Source organism: Mesoplodon bidens (assembly GCF_964165515.1).
Source record: "Mesoplodon bidens genome assembly, chromosome: 19".
Lineage (NCBI taxonomy): Eukaryota > Metazoa > Chordata > Mammalia > Artiodactyla > Ziphiidae > Mesoplodon > Mesoplodon bidens.
In genome coordinates, this window is record NC_138179.1 from 22,606,051 (window position 1) to 22,625,608 (window position 19,558).

At 51.3% G+C, this 19,558-nt stretch overlaps 1 protein-coding gene across 5 annotated transcripts; it reads right to left on the reverse strand.

The window, feature by feature from the left end:
- Positions 1–479: 479 nt before the first annotated feature.
- CCDC42 (coiled-coil domain containing 42) lies at positions 480–19,073 on the reverse strand. 5 transcript variants are annotated; one of them, XM_081220347.1, is made up of 11 exons: positions 18,930–19,073; positions 18,162–18,302; positions 16,438–16,649; positions 16,037–16,142; positions 15,623–15,727; positions 12,776–12,973; positions 8,141–8,362; positions 7,870–8,028; positions 2,765–2,839; positions 1,278–1,368; positions 480–1,116 (listed from the first exon to the last, which is right to left on the reverse strand). In XM_081220347.1, the coding sequence occupies exons 3-11, from the start codon at positions 16,518–16,520 to the stop codon at positions 968–970; spliced, it is 1,188 nt and encodes a 395-aa protein (XP_081076473.1). In that variant the 5' UTR covers positions 16,521–16,649; positions 18,162–18,302; positions 18,930–19,073; the 3' UTR covers positions 480–967. The 5 variants fall into 5 exon arrangements, with proteins under 5 accessions (XP_081076473.1, XP_081076472.1, XP_081076474.1 ...); XM_081220346.1 differs by having other exon boundaries at positions 16,438–16,553; positions 18,162–18,308; XM_081220348.1 differs by having other exon boundaries at positions 8,180–8,362; positions 18,162–18,308.
- Between the last annotated feature and the right edge of the window lie 485 nt (positions 19,074–19,558).

Consider the following 19,558-nt stretch of genomic DNA (forward strand, 5'->3'; position numbering starts at 1 on the left):
GCGGGGGCTACCCTTCGCTGTGGTGTGCAGGCTTCTCCTTGCGGTGGCTTCTCTTGCTGTGGAGCACGGGCTCTAGGCTCGTGGGCTTCAGTAGTTGCAGCATGCAGGCTCAGTAGTTGTGGCTCGTGGGCTCTAGAGCGCAGGCTCAGTAGTTGCGGTGCACGGGCTTAGTTGCTCCGTGGCATGTGGGATCTTCCCGGACCAGGGCTCAAATCCGTGTCCCCTGCATTGGCAGGTGGATTCTTAACCACTGCGCCACCAGGCAAGTCCCCCACATCTTCTTTATCCATTCATCTGTCGATGGGCACTTAGGTTGCTTCCATGTCCTGGCTATTGTAAATAGTGCTGCAGTGAACATTGTGGTACATGACTCTTTTTGAATTATGGTTGTCTCAGGGTATATGCCCAGTAGTGGGATTGCTGGGTCATATGGTAATTCGATTTTTCGTTTCTTAAGGAACCTCCATACTGTTCTCCATAATGGCTGTATCAATTTACATTCCCACCAACAGTGCAAGAGGGTTCCCTCTTCTCCACACCCTCTCCAGCATTTGTTGTTTGTAGATTTTCTGATGATGCCCATTCTAACTGGTGTGAGGTGATACCTCATTGTAGTTTTGATTTGCATTTCTCTAATAATTAGTGATGTTGAGCAGCTTTTCATGTGCTTCTTGGCCACCTGTATGTCTTCTTTGGAGAAATGTCTACTTAGGTCTTCTGCCCATTTTTGGATTGGGTTGTTTGTTTTTTTAATATTGAGCAGCATGAGCTGTTTATATATTTTGGAGATTAATCCTTTGTCCATTGATTTGTTTGCAAATATTTTCTCCCATTCTGAGGGTTGTCTTTTCGTCTTGTTTGTAGTTTCCTTTGCTTTGCAAAAGCTTTTAAGTTTCATTAGGTCCCATTTGTTTTTATTTCCATTACTCTAGGAGGTGGATCAAAAAAGATCTTGCTGTGATTTATGTCAAAGAGTGTTCTTCCTGTGTTTTCCTCTAAGACTTTTATAGTGACCAGTGCTACATTTCCTCACACTGTCTTTAAAAACCCTTGCCTGAAAGCCATCGGCGTTTGGGTTTTCTGAGCATGAGTTGCCCGTTCTCTTTGCTTGACGTCCTGCAAATAAACCCTGATTTTGCTGCAAACACCCGCTGTCAGAGCTTGGCTTTCTGTGCTGCCAGCACAGGATCCCTTGCTCAGTTACATTCCAACCCCTTCCAGAGAGAAGTCCCTTTGGCAGGGGACAGCCAGCCCCACTCCCCTCCCCTTTCCCTCACCTGTGAAGCAGATGACGGTTGTGTGGAGGCTTGGGGACGTGGCAGCTTGGCCTTGTGCTATGTTCCCCAGAATTCCTTTTCCAGGGTGTTTCTAAGGAGCAGGGGTCACAGAGGCTCCAGTGAGAGGCTTGAGGGCAGAGGTGGAGGTTCCCACCCGCTGTCCCTGCACTGCCCACTCCCCTCCTTCGTGGGGGGCCATGGCCCCAGCTGTTCCTCCCTCCCTGGACCCTCTTGCAGCGTCTCCGGCTCCTGGGCCAAGTGTGGGTGCTCAGCTCTGTGATCCAGGTCCAGCTTCTACAGACGCCCACCCCTCCCAGCTTGGAGGCCACAAGAACTACCATGGGCTTCTGTCCATCCTCATGGGCCCAGCTTGTGAGTGTGGATTCCGACTCACTCTCCATCACCCCCACTTTACGTCCATATTTCTTTCCCAACTACTCCCTGTCCCTGGGCTTCAAGCTCCAGCAACAGTGGGAAGACGACAGGTGTGCAGAGACTGCTCAACTGGTGGCCTCCCTGCCTGGGGTGCAATCCCCTGAGCCAAGCCGCGGATGTCTGTCTGCATCTCCCTTCTGCTGGTTCTGCTCCTCTGACTGCACGTGGACTCTACAGGTGGGATTACGGATAGGTATGACCTCACATGGTGAGATCCCAGGTCCTTGAAAGTGTTTGGTTTACCCTAAAGTGGTGGTTCTCAAACTTGAGCTTGTATCCGAATCACCTGGAGGCCTTGTTAAAACCCAGAGGGCTTCGCCCCACCTCCAGAGCTTTCAATGCTTGGGTCTGAGATGGGGCCCGAGAATTTGCCTTTCTAATAAACTCCCAGGGGATGCTGACACTACTGGCAGATGGTGAACACAAAGGTGAGGGGTGACGGCGGCCCACAGCAGGATCCGGGCAGGGGTGCTGCAGCAGACTCCCCTGGAGGTGATGGTCTCCCCGCAGGGCTTCTGGGATCACAGGGCCAAGGAGGAAACAAGGAGCCCTGTTCAGGCCGCCCCCTCGGCCTCTGCCCCTGGAGGGGAAAGCAGCCTGGTGGAGCGAGCACAGGCTGGGGGCAGGCAGACCCAATGCGATTCCCGACCCTGTGGCTGGAGCCAGTGTCCTTGGGCAAGTGTCCTGTTTGGTAATTCAGGTGTTAGTGGTACCACACGGTTCTCACTGGGATGATGTATGTGAAACATATGCTCAATAAATGCTGCTCTTTCAGTCCAGTCCCTGACCTGCCTTTTGCCATTGACAACTGATAACAGTGCCACTGAGTTTTTGACCGTTAAGTCCGAGACTTCACATTTACCTCCACTCAACTAAACTGTTTTGTCGGTTTGAAGCCATCATTCCAGCCTGCTAAGATGCTGTCGCCTGGCAGCCTGCCTGCTATTCCTACATCAGCATTGCTGATACCATATTGTGTGTCTTAGGGTCCAGCGGGGGCAGGACAGCAGGGCTTCCTCCCGAGGTCAGGGAAGAAAGAGTTCCTAACTTACCACTTCGGTGCTCTGACCCAGGAAGCTGCCTTCATGGTTTCTAGTGAGTCTTTGCACCCCAAGTGGAAACACCGACTTAAAAAAAAAATGGAAGTGGTAGAGGAAAAAAGGGTCCTGTGTACTCACCCTGCTGTGTGTTGCCACGCGGATACTTCCTGTGTAAACTGCAAAGCCTAAGAGATACCAGACCTGGGCAGCCTAAGTGACCAGCTTCAAGAGGGGGTGCTTTGGGGGATTCTCCCCTCAGCGGACCCTCTTCCCCGTGAATAAACCACCAAAAAGAGAGAGAGAACTTAGGAACAAACTTCTAATAGAATTTAATGTTTTCAGGGATGGGGCGGGCTGTGGCCTGAGGGGAAAAACAGGGATTTCCGAAAGGCACAGGGGTCCCTGAGGGCTGGACTGGGCTGACTGGACGGCAAGGTCACCAGGTACTTTCTCTCTCCCTTCTCTGTCTCAGAACATTCTGGAACCATGGCTGCTCCTTAAACCCGGACTTGCTGTTGCTCCTTCTTCTTCACCTCTGCCCAGATGTCTGACAGGTCCTGGATAAACTGCTGGATCTAACAAGGCCGGGGACCGCAGTTAATCCCAGCAGGCAACAGGCCACCCACCCAAAAATGTCCTGGCATAACCTGCTTGTAAGGAGTCACCGTTTCCTGTGACCAACTTTCCCTCATTTGACAATTATTCTAGTTGACATGGAGATTGAGGGTTAGCAGACTAGAAGTGATGAACATGGATGGAGCTGGGAACCCCTAGAGGAAGACGCAGTGAGAGGATGAAGTAGAGGCTGACAGTCTAACAAAGGGAGACAAAGGGAGGATCCTGAGCAGACTGAGGCTACACGCACTTAGCAGGAGGGGGTCAGCCAGGGTCAGGGCAGACGGCTCTCCACTATTTAAAAGCCTTCAAGGAGGTCATTTGCTTGAAACCCAGAACTGATGCTTGTTATGATAATCTTGAGTCATCAAGGGAAGTTTAAATTCTATTCACTAACTTTTGTTGTAAAGAACATGCAATCAGTATGACACAGTGGAAAAAGCACAGGCTCACAAGTCAGAAGACCTGGGGTCCTGCAACCTAAGCACCCATCAGCAGACGAATGGATAAAGAAGATGTGGTGTATACACACACATATACACACACACACACACACACACAATGGAATATGACTTGCCATAAAAAAGAATGAAATAATGCCATTTGCAGGAACATGGATGGACCTAGAGATGATCATACTAAGTAAGTCAGACAAAGACAAATATTATATGATATCACTTATATGTGGAATCTAAAAAACAGTACACATGAACTTATTTACAAAACAGAAACAGACTCACAGACATAGAAAACAAACTTATGGTTAACGAAGGGGAAAGTGGGGGGAGGGATGAATTCGGCATATGGGATTAATAGATGCACACTATCATATATAAAACAGAGAAACAATAAGGATACACTGTAGAGCACAGGAAACTATACTCAATATCTTATAAAAAACTATAATGGAAAAGAACTGGAAAAAAAAGAATATGGATATATACATATATACGTATAAATGAATCACTCTGCTATACATCTGAAACTACCACAATATTGTAAACCAACTATACTTCACTTTAAAAAAGGATGACGACCTGGGGTCCTGATGCAGCTCTGGGGAAATCACTTCATCTTTCTGGGACTCAGTTTCTTTATCTTTAAAAAGGGAAGAGGGAGAAAAGGTTGGCCTAGATGGCCTTTAAGATCTCAGTCCTAAAATTTCTCCTTTTCAAGAATGTTCCTAGGGGCTTCCCTGGTGGCACAGTGGTTGAGAGTCCGCCTGCCGATGCAGGGGACACGGGTTCGTGCCCCGGTCCGGGAAGATCCCGTGGAGCGGCTAGGCCGGTGAGCCATGGCCACTGAGCCTGCATGTCCGGAGCCTGTGCTCTGCAAGGGGAGAGGCCACAACAGTGAGAGGCCCGCATACCTCAAAAAAAAAAAAGAATGTTCCTAAAGATGGGGCTACACAGACTGTTCAACACTCTCAAAAGCCCAGTTAGTTGCTAATACTGTTACTATTACCAACATAATTCCTATTTTGCAAGAGAGGAGAGAAACAAACAGTGACTGAATTAGAGCAACTTTCCCAAGGTTACAGAGATGACAAGTCCAGTATTTCCCAAACTATGTTCTTGTAGTAAGTAATCACCTACCCCAAAAAGGGTCTGTGGTCAAGTAAGTTTTAGAAACTTTATCTGCTTGGAACCATAGCAAAGGGCAGAACCATAGCAAAGGCACTGTGAAGTCCTGTTATTTTAAAACCAGCCACCTTTGTTTAACTTGAGTTTTCTAAATTTTGTAGACCGTAGAGCCCGCTTATTTCCCTGGAGGAGACTTACTACCATCCTGGGATTCTAGGCTTTGTCAAGCACGGTTTGGAAAATGCTGCTCCAGTTTGGGCTTTATTCAGAAACAATAATGCTCGACCTTCCACACACAGTATACTGAACGCAAATCATCTTGGCCTTAGGTGGCTGCTTTCTGAAGCCCATGCGTGGATCCGTTGGAGGGACACTGCTGAGAACCTCATTCACTGAGTGTCTCTGAAGCCTCCTTGAAAATTTTCAGCTAGATGTTAAGTGCTGGGAAAGTTTCGCTCTTTCTGAAGAAACCATGTGTTTTCTTATTTTGGTACAAGAACTACGTGTTGCTTTTCCTTCTGGTTACCAGGAAGCTCAGAGCCAACTACTGTCCCTGTTGAACTACTGTCCTCTATAATCCAAAAATCCAGAGTCCATACATCTCTCTCTTGCCTTGACCTCAGATTTTAACTTACATTTTCCTAGGTCTTTATTTTTCTTTTTTCAGGCTACTTAATCATGTGTGTGTAGGCTCATATCCTACAGGAATGAAGTGGAATACATAAAAATAACATTTGGGCAATGTGAGGAATTCCTATCGAAGCAAATCAAGGTTGAGAACAGGAATTCCCTGGTAGTCCAGTAGTTAGGACTTGGCACTTCACTGCTCGATGCTGGGGGCCTGGGTTCGATCTTTGGTGGGGGAACTAAGATCCCACAAGCCGTGCAGCGCCCCCCCCCCAAAAAAAAAGAGGTTGAGAGGGAGTCCGAAAGCTCAGAATTTGGAGTGGATGGACTGTAAGGTATGGTCTGAGCAGGGGATGCTCGGGCAGGGCCCATGGGCTGGAGATCACCACCTCCTGCCCCATCTTTCTTTACAACAGCTAAAGGAGAGGGATCTGAGGACAGCTGGGCGTCCTGAGACCCTACTGCCGGGGAGAGGGGTCTGCAAGGCCAAAACTCTTTTTATAATAATACTAAGACGTTACTTGTCTTTTTTGTTCTTATTTTCTTGAGTCTACAGGGGCTTTTTACCAGAGTGGGATGTTCCTGTGACGTAGGCTATCACGACAGGCTGAATGCAGAAGCAGGTGTGAGAATCCACCTGTCCTCCAGGAAACCAGGCATTCAAGGGATTTGCAAGTGTCAAATAATGCCACTTGTCCCATAAAATACTTTTTGAAAACGTGTTTTTCATTAAAAATGCTATTTTGGGGGCTTCCCTGGTGGCGCAGTGGTTGAGAGGCTGCCTGCCAATGCAGGGGACACGAGTTCGAGCCCTGGTCTGGGAGGATCCCACATACTGCGGAGCAACTGGGCCCGTGAGCCACAGCTACTGAGCCTGCGTGTCTGGAGCCTGTGCTCCACAACAAGAGAGGCCGCGACAGTGAGAGGCCCGCGCACCGCAATGAAGAGTGGCCCCCGCTCGCCGCAACTAGAGAAAGCCCTTGCACAGAAATGAAGACCCAACACAGCCAAAAATAAATAAATAAAAATTTTAAAAAAGCTATTTGTGTTAATGTGTTTCTTACTGTCATTTTAAAATGAATTGTTTTTAATTTTTCTGCTTGAGTTTCTAATAAGGTAAACATCAATTGATAGAACCCATATAAACAAAAGCTCTTTGAGGGTCTTCAATAAATTTTATGAGTGTAAAGGTATCCTGCTACCAAAAAAGTTTGAGGATCACTATTTCAGAACAACTTTTCTTACAAATTCCCTTTACAGTCTTTGGACTGTTAATAATTCTGCTCTAATATGCCTTATGATGCAGGCTGATTCTTTGTTTTAAGGAAATCCTACTTCCTGGCTGGTCAGTGGGTGAAATTCTTTACATTTCATGAGTTTCACCTTTTTTTTTTTTTTTAAACAGAGGAAGCACCTCTCAGTCAATTGCTTTTATCGGCTTGTGTTTCATATTCATTCACCAAATACTTACTGAGTGCCTGCTATCTGCTTGGCATTGTTCTAGATGCGGGGGATACAGCAGGGAACAAAGCAAACAGAAATCCCAGCCTTTAGGAGCCTACTTTCTACTATTTCATGGCAGAGCTAAAGGCTTTTGCCAAAAAGGATAAATAATTAGTCATGGTTCTCTGCATGTCACAAGAAGCACGGCTAATGCATCTGCTGGTGTAGTTTCCCAAATCGTGGGATGCGGGTACCTTTGGTGAGAAGTAAGACAATTTCAGGTGGCACACGGACATGGCATCCAATAGCTTTGAATCATACAGTGAAAAAGTCATTTCCTTTCAGTTACTTCAAAGAGAAAATCTCAGAATGGTACTAATATGACTGACACTTCCCTGCCCTTGCTGATTTCCCCCCCTGCACCACCCGCCGATTTTCTCTTTTCCCCAAGCGTGGGGGTCAGTCACAAGCCTTCAGCATCTCACTAGAACTTAATAAGACTGTTTTGTGTAACTAATGAATGCAGTAGTGGGTCCCTGCTACTGCCCGTGTTGATTGGGGCCAACAGAGCCTTAGCCCTAATGCAGTGGTTCTCAAAGTGTGGAACCCAGACCAGCACCATCACCTGGAAACTTGCTGAAAATGGAAATTCATGGCTTTTCATCTCAGACCCACCGAGTCTGAGACTCTGAGGGTGGGATTCAGCGATACGCCCCAGCCCCCAGGTGATTCTGATGCTGTGAAAATTTGAGAACCACTACTCTGTAGGAATCACGCCTCTGCTCAACCCATGGAGAACCATCGTGGCTCAGTCGAGCCAGCTGGCCAGGCACTTGGGCCTCCTCTTACCGTGTCCAGCTGTTTGTGCGTGTCCTCCAGGGACACGAAGCTCGCCTCCCTCAGCTGCTTGCTCACGATCTGGAAGAGGTTCAGCGTTGCCATCTTAATGGTGCCAAGCAAGAGGGTCTTCTTGGCGGCGGTGTTCTGGATGTGTGTCCAGCGAGATTCCTGGGGAGGAGGATGAGGGCGGGCCGTGAGCGCTAGGAGTGTGTGTGTGTGTGTGTATGTGTGTGTGTGTGTGTGTGTGTGTGTCCCTTACCACCCGCCCCGGGGCGCTCACCCAGATGATGACGTTGCTGCGGGCGCGGTCGAAGCGCACCTGCAGGCGCGCCAGCTCGTCGTTGTGCTGCAGGATCTCGTCCTGCTTCTCCTCCTTGTAGCGCGCCAGCCGGGCCTTGGCGCGCTCGACCTCCTCCTGGCCCTCCTGCGCCACCAGCATGAGGTCGTGGTGCATGCTCACCAGCGTCTTGTAGCGCGTGATCACCTCGTGGGTCTCTTCGAACTGCGGCGGGGATGGGCGGGGGGGGGGGAGGGACGGACTCGGACCAGTACACCGCCGCCCCGGGGGCCCGACCCCACTCTGCGCCTTCCACTCCCAGCCTTGATGCCTCTGCCCGGCAGTGAGGCCCTGGGCCAAGGGGCAGAGGCTGTGAGCCCTTGGAGTCCCCCTGCGCTCCTCCTGAGTTGGTATGGGCCATGGGCCACGTGTTGGGAGCACGTGCATCTAGACCCAGGGCTCTCAGTCTTGACGGCAGGTTATTAGAATCACCTGGGAGCTTTAACAAAGATACGTGCCAGGCTCCACCCTCAGAGACCCGGATTAATAAACCGCTCTGAAGGTTCCCCAGCTGAACAGGAGATAAGAAAGCCAGACCCTGCTCTTAGGAAGCCTTACAACTTGGGGTGGCGGCGTAGGACAGACAGACAAGTAAATAGTCAGTTACAACACAGAGTGATAAGCCCTCTCGGTGACTGGGGGATGGGCTGCAGGCGACTGTTGGGTCGTATCTACAGCCTGGTGCTCTCTGGTATTTGTTCAACAGGGGCTGAGGCCTCCCTCCAGTGGGGTCTGGAGAGGGTGGGTACCAGTGGGGCAGGTGGCTGGCCAGGCTCAGCTGCCCCGTCTGCCACAGTGCAGGGCCACGCTGCTCTGGCCCTAACTCAGCAGAACAGAAGCCCTGTAATCCTCCCTCTACTAGAAGGCGCTGTGAGCACCAGCTCCAGGATGCCAACTCACGTCCCGGGGGCGTTATCAGCACCTGACTTCCAGCCACCCAGGGGAAACTCCCTGAGTTGTCTCTCCATCTTATGACATTTCCAGTGATAGACTGGTGTTCCAGGAACTGGCCTTTCCCCAAATACATCCTCTGTGGGCAAGGGCCACTTAACCCAGCATTAGAGATGGGGACAGCCAGAAAAGGCTTCCTCAGGAAAAGGATGGTTAAAATGAGACCCGAGGTATGAAGAGAAGATGGGCAGGCAAAGGCAGGTGTGGGAAAGCAAGGAAGTAGTACAGGTAGACGGAACAGCCTGGGTAAAGATGATGGGGTATGTGTGGCATATCCAGGATGTGCAAGAGAGTTTAATATGAACGGCCTGAGTTCAAGATGGGGAGGGAGAGATCACCCTGGAGGAGTTAAAAAAGTGCCCAGTAAACCCTGAGGAGTGTGAACTTCATCCACTGAAGGAGAGAGCAGAGAGAGAACTTCCTGTCTGCATTTCTGAGAGATGCAATGGTGCACAACAGCTAAAACGAATGGGATACTTCAGAGCAACCAGGAGCACCTCTCCAAAACTAAATGCTGATGTCAAAAGGTCTCAGGTGCCAACTTGAGGCTCCTGCTGTCCAAAGATGGGACCCTTTGAACATCAGTAGGAATAAGTGCAAAGGATTGAACCATATCAAATGTGTTGTTTGCAGTGATACTAACAAGATTACAGGGCACTTGCAGAGGACGCTGGAGAACCAACTCATTATTCTGAAGACTGTAATAAGAGAGTCAAGCATTTAATGGGGCTTCCCTGGAGGCGCAGTGGTTGGGAGTCCGCCCGCCAGTGCAGGGGACACGGGTTCGTGCCCCGGTCCGGGAAGATCCCACATGCCGCAGAGCGGCTGGGCCCGTGAGCCATGGCCGCTGAGCCTGCGCATCCGGAGGCTGTGCTCTGCAGCGGGAGAGGCCACAACGGTGAGAGGCCTGCGTACCGCAAAAAAAAAAAAAAGAGTCAAGCATTTAACAAGATTTTTCTTTAAGGCCCACCTAGTCATCAAATAGTTGATGAAGGGAAGAGTCTCTTTATGAAGTCCTTTTCCTGATGGTAGTATTCTAACTAATATGTGAAGAGGGGGACTTAGAACATTTCCAGCACCCTAGAAGGATCTTTGGCCCCCTTTCAGTCAGTATCTGACCCGAGGAAACCAGAATTGTGACTTCTATCCCCAGTGATTCATTTTACCTGTTTTTAAACGTATCAGTGGAATCATACAGTATGTCCTCTTTCATGTCTGGCTTCTTTTGATCAGCATAGTAATAATGTCTGGGACACTTGAGAAACACATCAACCAAATGCAGTTTGGGGACCTTATTTGGACCCTGATTGGAACAAACCAGCTGTACAAAAAGCATTTGTGCAATAACTGGGGAAATGTTGACGTCGGCTGGATATAGGTATTGTGGCTATGTTAAAAAGAGCTCTTTTAGAGTCATATAATGAAATACTTATGGATGAAAAAAATATCATTTGCTTCAAAATGGCAGAAATGGGGATCTGACAATGAGCTGATGATTGCTGGAATTAGGTGATGAGTAATGGGCATTCAATAGACTATTTTCTCTGCTTTTGTATACGCCTGAAATTTCCCATGATACAAAGCCTTTTTTGTTTTTTTTTTAAATCATTGATTGGAAAAAAGCCATAAAAGGACATGTACATACTATTCACAGTTTATGGATAATGTAAACTGTGGCCCCAAATAATAACAACAAGCCTGAGAATGAGAAGCTTAAAAATCTGGATTACTGGTGACCTCTGAAGAGAGAAGAATGGTGTTTGGAAGGGGGGCACACTGGCGGTTTCAATTACCAGTTGTGTTTTATTTTAGCAAAAAAAGGGGCAAATTGGGGGAAATATTAAGATGTGATGAAGCTGTGGAGAGTACTTGGGTGCTGTTATATATTTATGTATACTTTTCAGTACACTTAAAATATTTTGAAAGAAGTAAAGGACAAGGAAAGAGAAAGAGAGATTGGGATTCCCCTGGCTGTAGAATGCTGGACAGACTGGTGGCGAGGAATAACGCAGAGCTGAACTCCTGATGAGGTACATTGGTGGTCTGGATGAGGAAGGGGCAGGGGCTGGATTCCAGAAATACTTAGGAGGCAGAATAGACCAGATCTGCTGATGGATGGCTGCGGGGAATGAGGGAGAAGAAGAGAGTCCAGGAAGAAGCCGGAGTTCTGGTGAGGCTGTGGGTGGGTGGTCTTGCCATTCACCAGCACCGGACCCACCAGCAGCAGCGCTGGCCTGGGGATGACAGGAAGCAGTTGTGGACTCAGTAAATTAGATGTAGGGGCCTGAAGCTTAGGAGGGAGCTCCAGGCCAGAGAGATCCAGGCCAATCTCCTCCATTCTAAGACACATTTTACTAGCTCTAAATTTGAGTCGTGTCCTATAATCTATCTGCTGCTTTAATATACTAGTCTTTTCTCACTCCCCCACCTCCCCCGAAACCCAATTATGAAATGAACAATTTATCATACAGTAGGTAGTGCCTTAGAATGCAGGAAGTAACACGGACTTGGGACTCACGCATAAATAAATTAGGTTAGTGGTTCTATATGGAAATTGCCAGGACTTTTTAAAAAGTTGTGCATCCTTTGTCTCCCTGGGCCCCCACAGGACATGGATTCACACCCCAGAGGGCATCCCTCATACCTCTCTCCACCCCGGTGAAGGGCCCTGCTGCTGTCACGTGGAAGGATGGGGGACGTAGGTGGATGGCCGTTGACATGGGTGACATCCATCAGAGGCCCAGGGAATTCCTCAGGGAGAGGAGTGCAGGGTGTGGGACAAAGACCCGAGGAACTTGAGGAGGAGGAGCCCCAGAGGAGCCTGAGGAGGAAGGGCCACAGGTAGCCTGAAAGTAGAAGGAGGGAGGAGTCCCAGAGGAAAGGGCACAGGTATATTTCAAGCAGGAGCATGGACAGTGTCAAATGCTCCAGAAAGCATGGGTGGGCAGAGGGCAGACAAGTTCCCTTAGCTCTGGCAACAAGGCAACTTTATGAAGAGCAGTTGTCAGTGGCTTTGTGGGGCCCACCGAAGGGTGGTTAGAAGCAAGGGCTCTGCCACTTATAAGCTGTGCATCCCTGAGCAGGTTACCTAACCTCTCTGAGCCTCCGCTTCTTCCTCGTAACAGGGTGAAATGATGGCTTTCCTCGGGGGGCTAGTGAGTGGACTCAGCAAGGCTACGCTTGCAGCACCCACCCAGCCCAGGGCCCAGCACATGCTAAGTGCCCAGCTCTGCACAAGGCTGGCACTTTCTCTGCCCATCTACTCTCAAGTAAACTAAAGAACACCAGGGAGGAGGGGAAGCAGGGAGAGTGTGGGTCATATCCGACACAGGCCAAGCTGATCGTTGGTGCTCCAAAACAAAACCTCGCTCCTAGACACAGACACGAGACCCATATAGAGACAGGTCCACAGATGTCAGGCACACAGACAAAGATACACCACCAGGTCCCCACCCTTGAGAAATGAGTCCAGCCTCCCCAGGGGCCTCTGCCAGCTGCCCTCCTTGGCTGAAGGCGTCTCCCCAGAGCAGGTGACCATCCCTGCCCCAGTCTCCCCTACAGCCCAGGACCCTGGGGAAGAGTAGGTGGGCCTGAGGAACCTCCCACCCCCCTCAGCCCTCCACGCACCTCGGAGTTCTCCACCACCTTCTCCAGGTACTTGTTGAAGATGGAGTATTCCTGCAGCTTGGCGCTCAGCCGCTGGTGCTCCAGATGCAGGGCCGCCATCTCCTGCTTGGCCTTGGCCAGCTCGCGCATGCACTGACTCTTGAGTTCTCGCTCCTTGTTGGCCTTCTTCAGGGCCCGGATCCGTTTCTGGTCGTTCTCCTGGGGCCAGGGAGGTGATGACCATCAGGAGTGGGTCCTGCCCTCCCTGGGGCCCAGGCTGGTGGGGCTCCCACAAGGCCTCTGTCCACCCTGAGGGTGGACGGGGGTGGCCAGGCTGCCCATGTGGCGGATGAGGTGTAAGGAAGCACGTCTCCAGGGTTATTTGAATCTGGTTGAGGGGCTTTCTATGGACTGAGGAGGCTGAGAGGACAGAGATTTAATCCAACATCAGAAGGTGTCCTTATGGGGATGAGACACGAAGTGATCCTGACTCTGTGGGATTTGCGCTCTGGAAGCCCCATGCCCCACTGGGCTCAGTGTCTGTAGAGAACTCAAACCCGGGGAAGGCTGGGAAAATCTTCTGATAAAAGTTTCCGTCTCTATTCTTTTTTTTTTTTTTTTTTTTTTGGCCGCGCCGCTCCTCTCGCGGGATCCTAGTTCCCCGATCAGGGATCGAACCGGAGCCCCCTGCAGTGGAAGCGCAGAGTCCTAACCGCTGGACCACCAGGGAAGTCCCTCATCTCTATCCTTAGTGGTGGCCATTTGTCACAGGGCAGAGTCCTGGGCCCAGACCTGGGAAGCCCAAATTTTCTCCTGATTTGGTGCCTCAGCTTCTCCGGTTGTAGAAATGAGAGGCAGGAGCCTCTCTGTTCCTTTCAAAAGCTGGGGCAACCCTGCTGGAGCTCTAGGGAGACGAGCTAGGAGGTGGGCCAGTCCGGAGGGCCTGGTGGGGCAAGGCCATTCTGGAGAGGCTGTTCCTGTAGCTCAAGACTGGCATCAGGTGGGGACAGGAGGAGATGATGCAGGCAGTTCAATGCCCAGAAAGAAAGACATGAGGCTCAGCTGCTGCAATTGGGCTGATCCCATCCTCCTTCCTTCCTTGGGAGAACAAGCTCTCCTCCCAAGACGAGGGGCAGACCTCTCACACTGCATGTGTGTGGCTCCTTTCCCCCTTCAGGGGCTGTGGTGATTCCACCCAGATGGGTGCCTGTGGTGGTGGCATTTGGAAGACATGGAAGAAGGCTCCCGGAGGATTTGCATTCTGCCCTGTGGGTCCAGGAGAGGACAGAGGGGCCCCAAACCACTGGTTTCCAAGTCCAGCCGGGCATCACAATCCCCTGGGGATACTTTTAACAATACAGTCGACTGGGCCTGACCTCAGGCCTGCTGAAAGCAAGGAGAGGGGAGGGGCCCAGGGCCCGTATCTGTAACAAGCTCTCCAGGATTCCGACGATTTGCGGAAGCCCTCACCCCCCAATCTCTTGCCACCCCAAGCACTCCATGAGCTTTTCTCTGGCCAGTAAGAAAGACTGGACCTCTGGAGAATAATGCCTGGTCCATCAGCTTCCTTTCCCACCTGGTTTAGGCGGAGAGAGAGACAAGGATGCCTGAGAACAGGACTGCCCTGTAGCAGAGGCCAGAGGTTACCCCCTGGGGCTGGGCCAGCCCTTCAAGGCTTGGCAGGTGCCCAGTTGGAGCCAGTCTGGAGAAATCTGGATTTTAAAATGGTTAAATCCCTCCTCTCAGGACACACTGAGAGGGGTTGTCTCAGAGGGGACTCCAGTACCTGGTTCTTCAATGCCCCCTGCCTGGGCCTTCAGTGCAAGGATGGAGGGGTAGGCTGAGCTGGGGGGACTAAAACCCTGTCTGGGGGCTTCCCTGGTGGTGCAGTGGTTGAGAATCCGCCTACCAATGCAGGGGACACGGGTTCAGTCCCTGGTCCAGGAAGATCCCACATGCTGCAGAGTAACTAAGTCCGTGTGCCACAACTACTGAGCCTGTGCTCTAGAGCCCGTGAGCCACAACTACTGAGCCCACGTGCTGCAACTACTGAAGGCCACATGCCTAGAGCCCGTGCTCCGCAATGAGAAGCCTCCACAATGAGAAGCCACCGCAATGAGAAGCCCGTGCACCGCAACGAAGAGTAGCCCCTGCTTGCCACAACTAGAGAAAGCCTGTGTGCAGCAGCGAAGACCCAACACAGCCAAAAATAAATAAATAAAATAAATAAAAATTTATTTTAAAAATAAATAAATAGGGCTTCCTTGGTGGTGCAGTGGTTGAGAGTCCGCCTGCCGATGCAGGGGACACGGGTTCGTGCCCCGGTCCGGGAAGATCCCACATGCCGCGGAGCGGCTGGGCCCGTGAGCCATGGTCGCTGAGCCTGCGCATCCGGAGCCTGTGCTCCGCAACGGGAGAGGCCACAGCAGTGAGAGGCCCGCGTACCGCAAAAAAAAATTAAAAAAATAAAAAATAAAACCCTGTCTGATTCATCTTTGTATCCCCAAGTGCCTGGCCCTAACCATGGCACATTCATTCATTTATTCATTATCCATCATTCATTCATTCACTGGATAAACTGTATGTGCCAACCACAGACAAGGAACTAGGAAACAGCAATCTAGAGGGGGCAGAGACTGACAGGGCAGCAGGAAACTGTCAATGCAAACAGAGCAGTAGGAGGGGAAGATAAAGGGGAAAGCCCCAGGCACTGGTGAGCACCAAGGAGACCTCTAACCCAGGGCCATGGAGTCAGGGAAATCGAGGATGGGGGGGTGGCGGGGGAAGAGGTGGGGAGTGTGAAGAGGGGCAACTTGACCAACTGCAGAATGTGGCAGCCCTGCTGCAGCAGGCCACACCCCTTCGTACCCGGATGAACTGCTCAAACTTCTGTATGTGGGCTTTCAGCTGGGCCTCCTTGACTCCCAGCTCCTCCCAGCGCAGGTTCAGGGTTTCCATTCTGCGCTGAAATGTCTAGGGGTGAGGGGGCGCAGAGAGGTCAGGAGGACCCCCGAATGGGAACTGAGGAAGGCCCCAGCATCCCCTGCCCTAAAGCTCCTGTCCCCAGGTGCCCACTTTCCACCCCACGTCTGGTTCAGAGCAGAGCATCGCAGGACACTGGTACCCCAAGACTCGGATCCCTTCTGTGCTGTGCAGAGGAAACACAGGATCACCACCCACGATGCCTGGCTCTAGCCACCACCACCCACAAAACAGAGGGCCATCCTCAGGCTCTCCTTGAGCCCTGTGGCCCTCCCCTCATCCAACCCTTGCGTCTCCCACCTCCTTCTTCTGCTCCATGGCATCGTGCATGATCTTGGCCTCTTTCTTCTTCTCCAGTAGCCGGATGCATGGGGAGTCTGAGTGGTCCTCAATCCTGGGGAACTTCCTGCCCAAGACACAGGCAATAGGGACTGTGGACTCTGAGCGCCTGGGGCAGCCCGGGATGGGAGGAACGCATGGAGACAGGCATCCATGGGGAGGGAATGTGCCCTGCCCCATCTAAGCGAAAAGAACGGTGTGCTGAGAGGGAGAGAAGGCTGTGCTGGGGAGCAAGCTGGGGCCGGGGATGGGCGGGATTGGTGCCAGTGTGATTTGGGGTGCTGGGTTATAGGAGCAGGGGGGACAGGTGGGAAGGTGGGGCACTGGGTGGGCTCAGTGGTCCCAGGCCCTCCGACACTCACTGCAGCAGCTGCAGCAGCCGTTGCCGATACTGCAACCGGAAGTATTCGGCCAGATCCTCCTCCTCCATGATGCCCAGACTCATGGCGGCTGTGACCTAATGGCCCAGCGGCCGAATCTTCACAGTGAAACGGGGGTGGCAGAGCTCAGGGATGGTGGCAGGGCTTGCTTCTCCCCTCCTCCTGCTTTTCAGGGTCCCACAGAGGGTGGGTGTCTGAGAGATTCAGGGAAGATGGCTGGAGGCTGGCTATCGGCAGCTCAGGATGTGTCGGGAAAGTGCTGGGAGATCTGGTTACCTAGCAACAGGTCTCTGGGTTCTGTGAACCACAAGTGGAACCCTGACTTTGCCCTTTGACCCCTGTCCACACTGACCCCACTCTGGCTGGGGTCTGGCTCTCTGCTCCTGCATTTATCCCTCAGGAACTCTGGGAAGAAGTTCGGCCTGATTTGAGGCCTGATTTGATGCTGGTGCCGGGGGCCGGGGAGGCAGGGGCTGGGCGTCCATGGCTGAGAAAGGGGGGTTTTGGTAGAGGCATGTTTTTGCAGGGCAGCCCTGCCCGGGGTGGGGGGCTCCCTCCTGGGCTCAGGTGTGTGTGTGAGGGCGAGGCAGGGGGCTGGGGCTGGGACAGATGGTCGAGAAGAAAAGAACTGAATCAGGAAGCTGTTTAGCTGAGGCAGGGGTAGGGGTGGACAGAGGCGCATGGGGCCTGTGGGAGGAGGGGAGGAGGCCCAAAGTTGAGAGACAAGTAGTGGGCGACGGATGTGTAGGGGTGTATGTGTTGGGAGGGGGCTGGGGTGGGGTGCAGATAAGCGATAAGCCTGGGGACGAAAGAGGATGTCCCCCGGAGAGATGGAGGAGGCCCAGCACGGGGCCCCTCGTAGGCTAAGAGACTCAGGGCCAGTGCTATGTTTTGAGGTTGGCGGAGTATTAAAATAGGAAGAAATGCCGAAATGTGTTAACATAAATGTCAGATATTTTACATGTCTGCTAAATGTGTTAACATAAATGTCAGATATTTTACATGTCTGCTTTATGACGCTTGCCTTCCTTGGTCCCATCAGGGCATTGTGCATCAGCTCATCTGGCCCGAGGTCCAGCGTCTAAATCTGAGACCCTGAGTGTGAGGCGGACACCCAGGTGCCCCGCCCGGAGGTAACAGCCGTGACCTCGAGCCCGCCGCTGCCGGGCACAGGCTTCGGGGCTCCGCTGGGTTCTCCCTGCTTCCCCCCGCGCACGCCGGCCGCGCGGCCCGGGTCCCCTCCGGGTCTGGGATGCGGAGCCGGGGTGGGGCGGGGGTCTCGGGCGGGGCAGCGTCCCAAGCCCGGCAAGTCCTCCGCGAGGCAGTGCCTGTCCTCTGGCGCCCCCTGCTGGCCGCCCGAGCCCGCCCTCAATCCCGGCCGGGGAGGAGGAGGAGACGTGGCGGGGCGCGGCCCACCCCGCCCTTTCCCACTCCCTCCCCCAAGTCTCGCCTCCAGAGCCAGCCCGGCGGGATCTGCAGAGGCAACCTGACGGCCCCCCTCCCCCAAACACCCCTTCACCATCCCACTCCACCCTCAGCGCCTCCACCCGAGAGGGTTCTCCATCGGGAGCACCCGCAAGAAACAGACCCTCTCCTTTTTACTCCCTAGAGTTTGGCACAGCGGGGGGTTTCCCTCCCTTTTCCCCCAAGAGGGTGTGTGTGTAATGCCCGGCCTTGAGGAGGAAGCTCTCTGTTTCTCGAATCACCTGCTTGCCCTGGTATTTTGACACGTCCTTGGTTGCATCTACGAATCGGATGGTCCAGGGCCAGGTTGGTGCATACAGGCAGCTGCCAAGGCATCTTCTTCTCCTGCCGGTGTACGTGCCCGTGTAGCGTTTCTGTTGCTTCTGTACCTTGTGGGAAAGTCATGAGAATCTTCATCCCCATCACCCACCATCCCTCCCTGGGGTCTCACTGCCTTTTCCCGAGCTGTGGGTCAAGATGCAGGGCTGTCTGGGATCCACAGAAGCCTGTGCTCTCCCCCACTCCTCTCCTCTTCCCTCCTTGGGTGAGCCCAGCTTTCTTACCACCCTTCAGCCCCTACCTCCACTTTTCCATCTTGATATTTGCCTCTGAGGCATCTAGGAAAATCTGATGGATTTAGGTTGTTGGGAACCAATAGGCATAATATTTTCTGTTTTCTATCCTGTCCCATCCTCCCTCTGAGACAATTATCTGTTTGAAAAGGGAGAGGGGGAAAAATATCAGGAGGAAAAAAGATCTAGGTTAATGTCTCAAAAAATATTTCCTGCCATGTAGACCAGCACAGTGCTAGGTACACACAGAGTACTGGGTGTGAGGAAACCACTTTTTGTCTATGTTATTTTCCATGTCTTAGATTCCATGTAAGTGGAATCACACAGATAAACTATATTAAATACATTTCAAAATGGACGTTATGGAAATTCCTTATATTGGTCAACTATGCTGATGTTAGTTGGTGTAACAAACAACCTCAAATCTCAATAGCTTACCAAGGTCCAATATGGATTTTCTCAGTGGGGCAGCTCTCCTGGGAGATTCTCTTCCAAGCAGTGAAAAGTGTAAGCCCCTTCCATCTCGCAGCTCCGTGACCTCCAAGGTCGCTACGGAAGGGAAAGAAAGAAAGCAAAGGTCCTTCTGCTTTTAACAAACCCAGCGCCATGTCTATTCACTGACCTCTGGTGGGAACCAGTCATATGACTAGTTATGTTGCAAGGGACTAGCAATGTGGTTTAGCTGTGTTCCCAGGAGCATCAGACCAGTTTGTGCTGTACTTCTTTTGAGAATTAAAAGAATGTTTGGAAGTAAGCTGAAAGCAGAGCTTTATAGAAGAACTAATTATAGACAAAGAAAGAAAAAAACAGGCCAGTCACAATCTCAAGTATGAAAATCCTTGTAAATCAACTATACTTCAATTTAAAAAAAAGAAAATCTTAATGAAAACGTTATCAAATTTAATTTAGTGTAATGTTAAAAGAATAATTCACCAGGACCATGAATACAAAAATGGTTTAATATTAGGAAGTCTATTAATAAAATTAATTCTATAAATATGTCTCAGGAGAAAAGACTTATGATCATTGGGATATATGCCAACGATGCATTGAAAAATTCAACATCC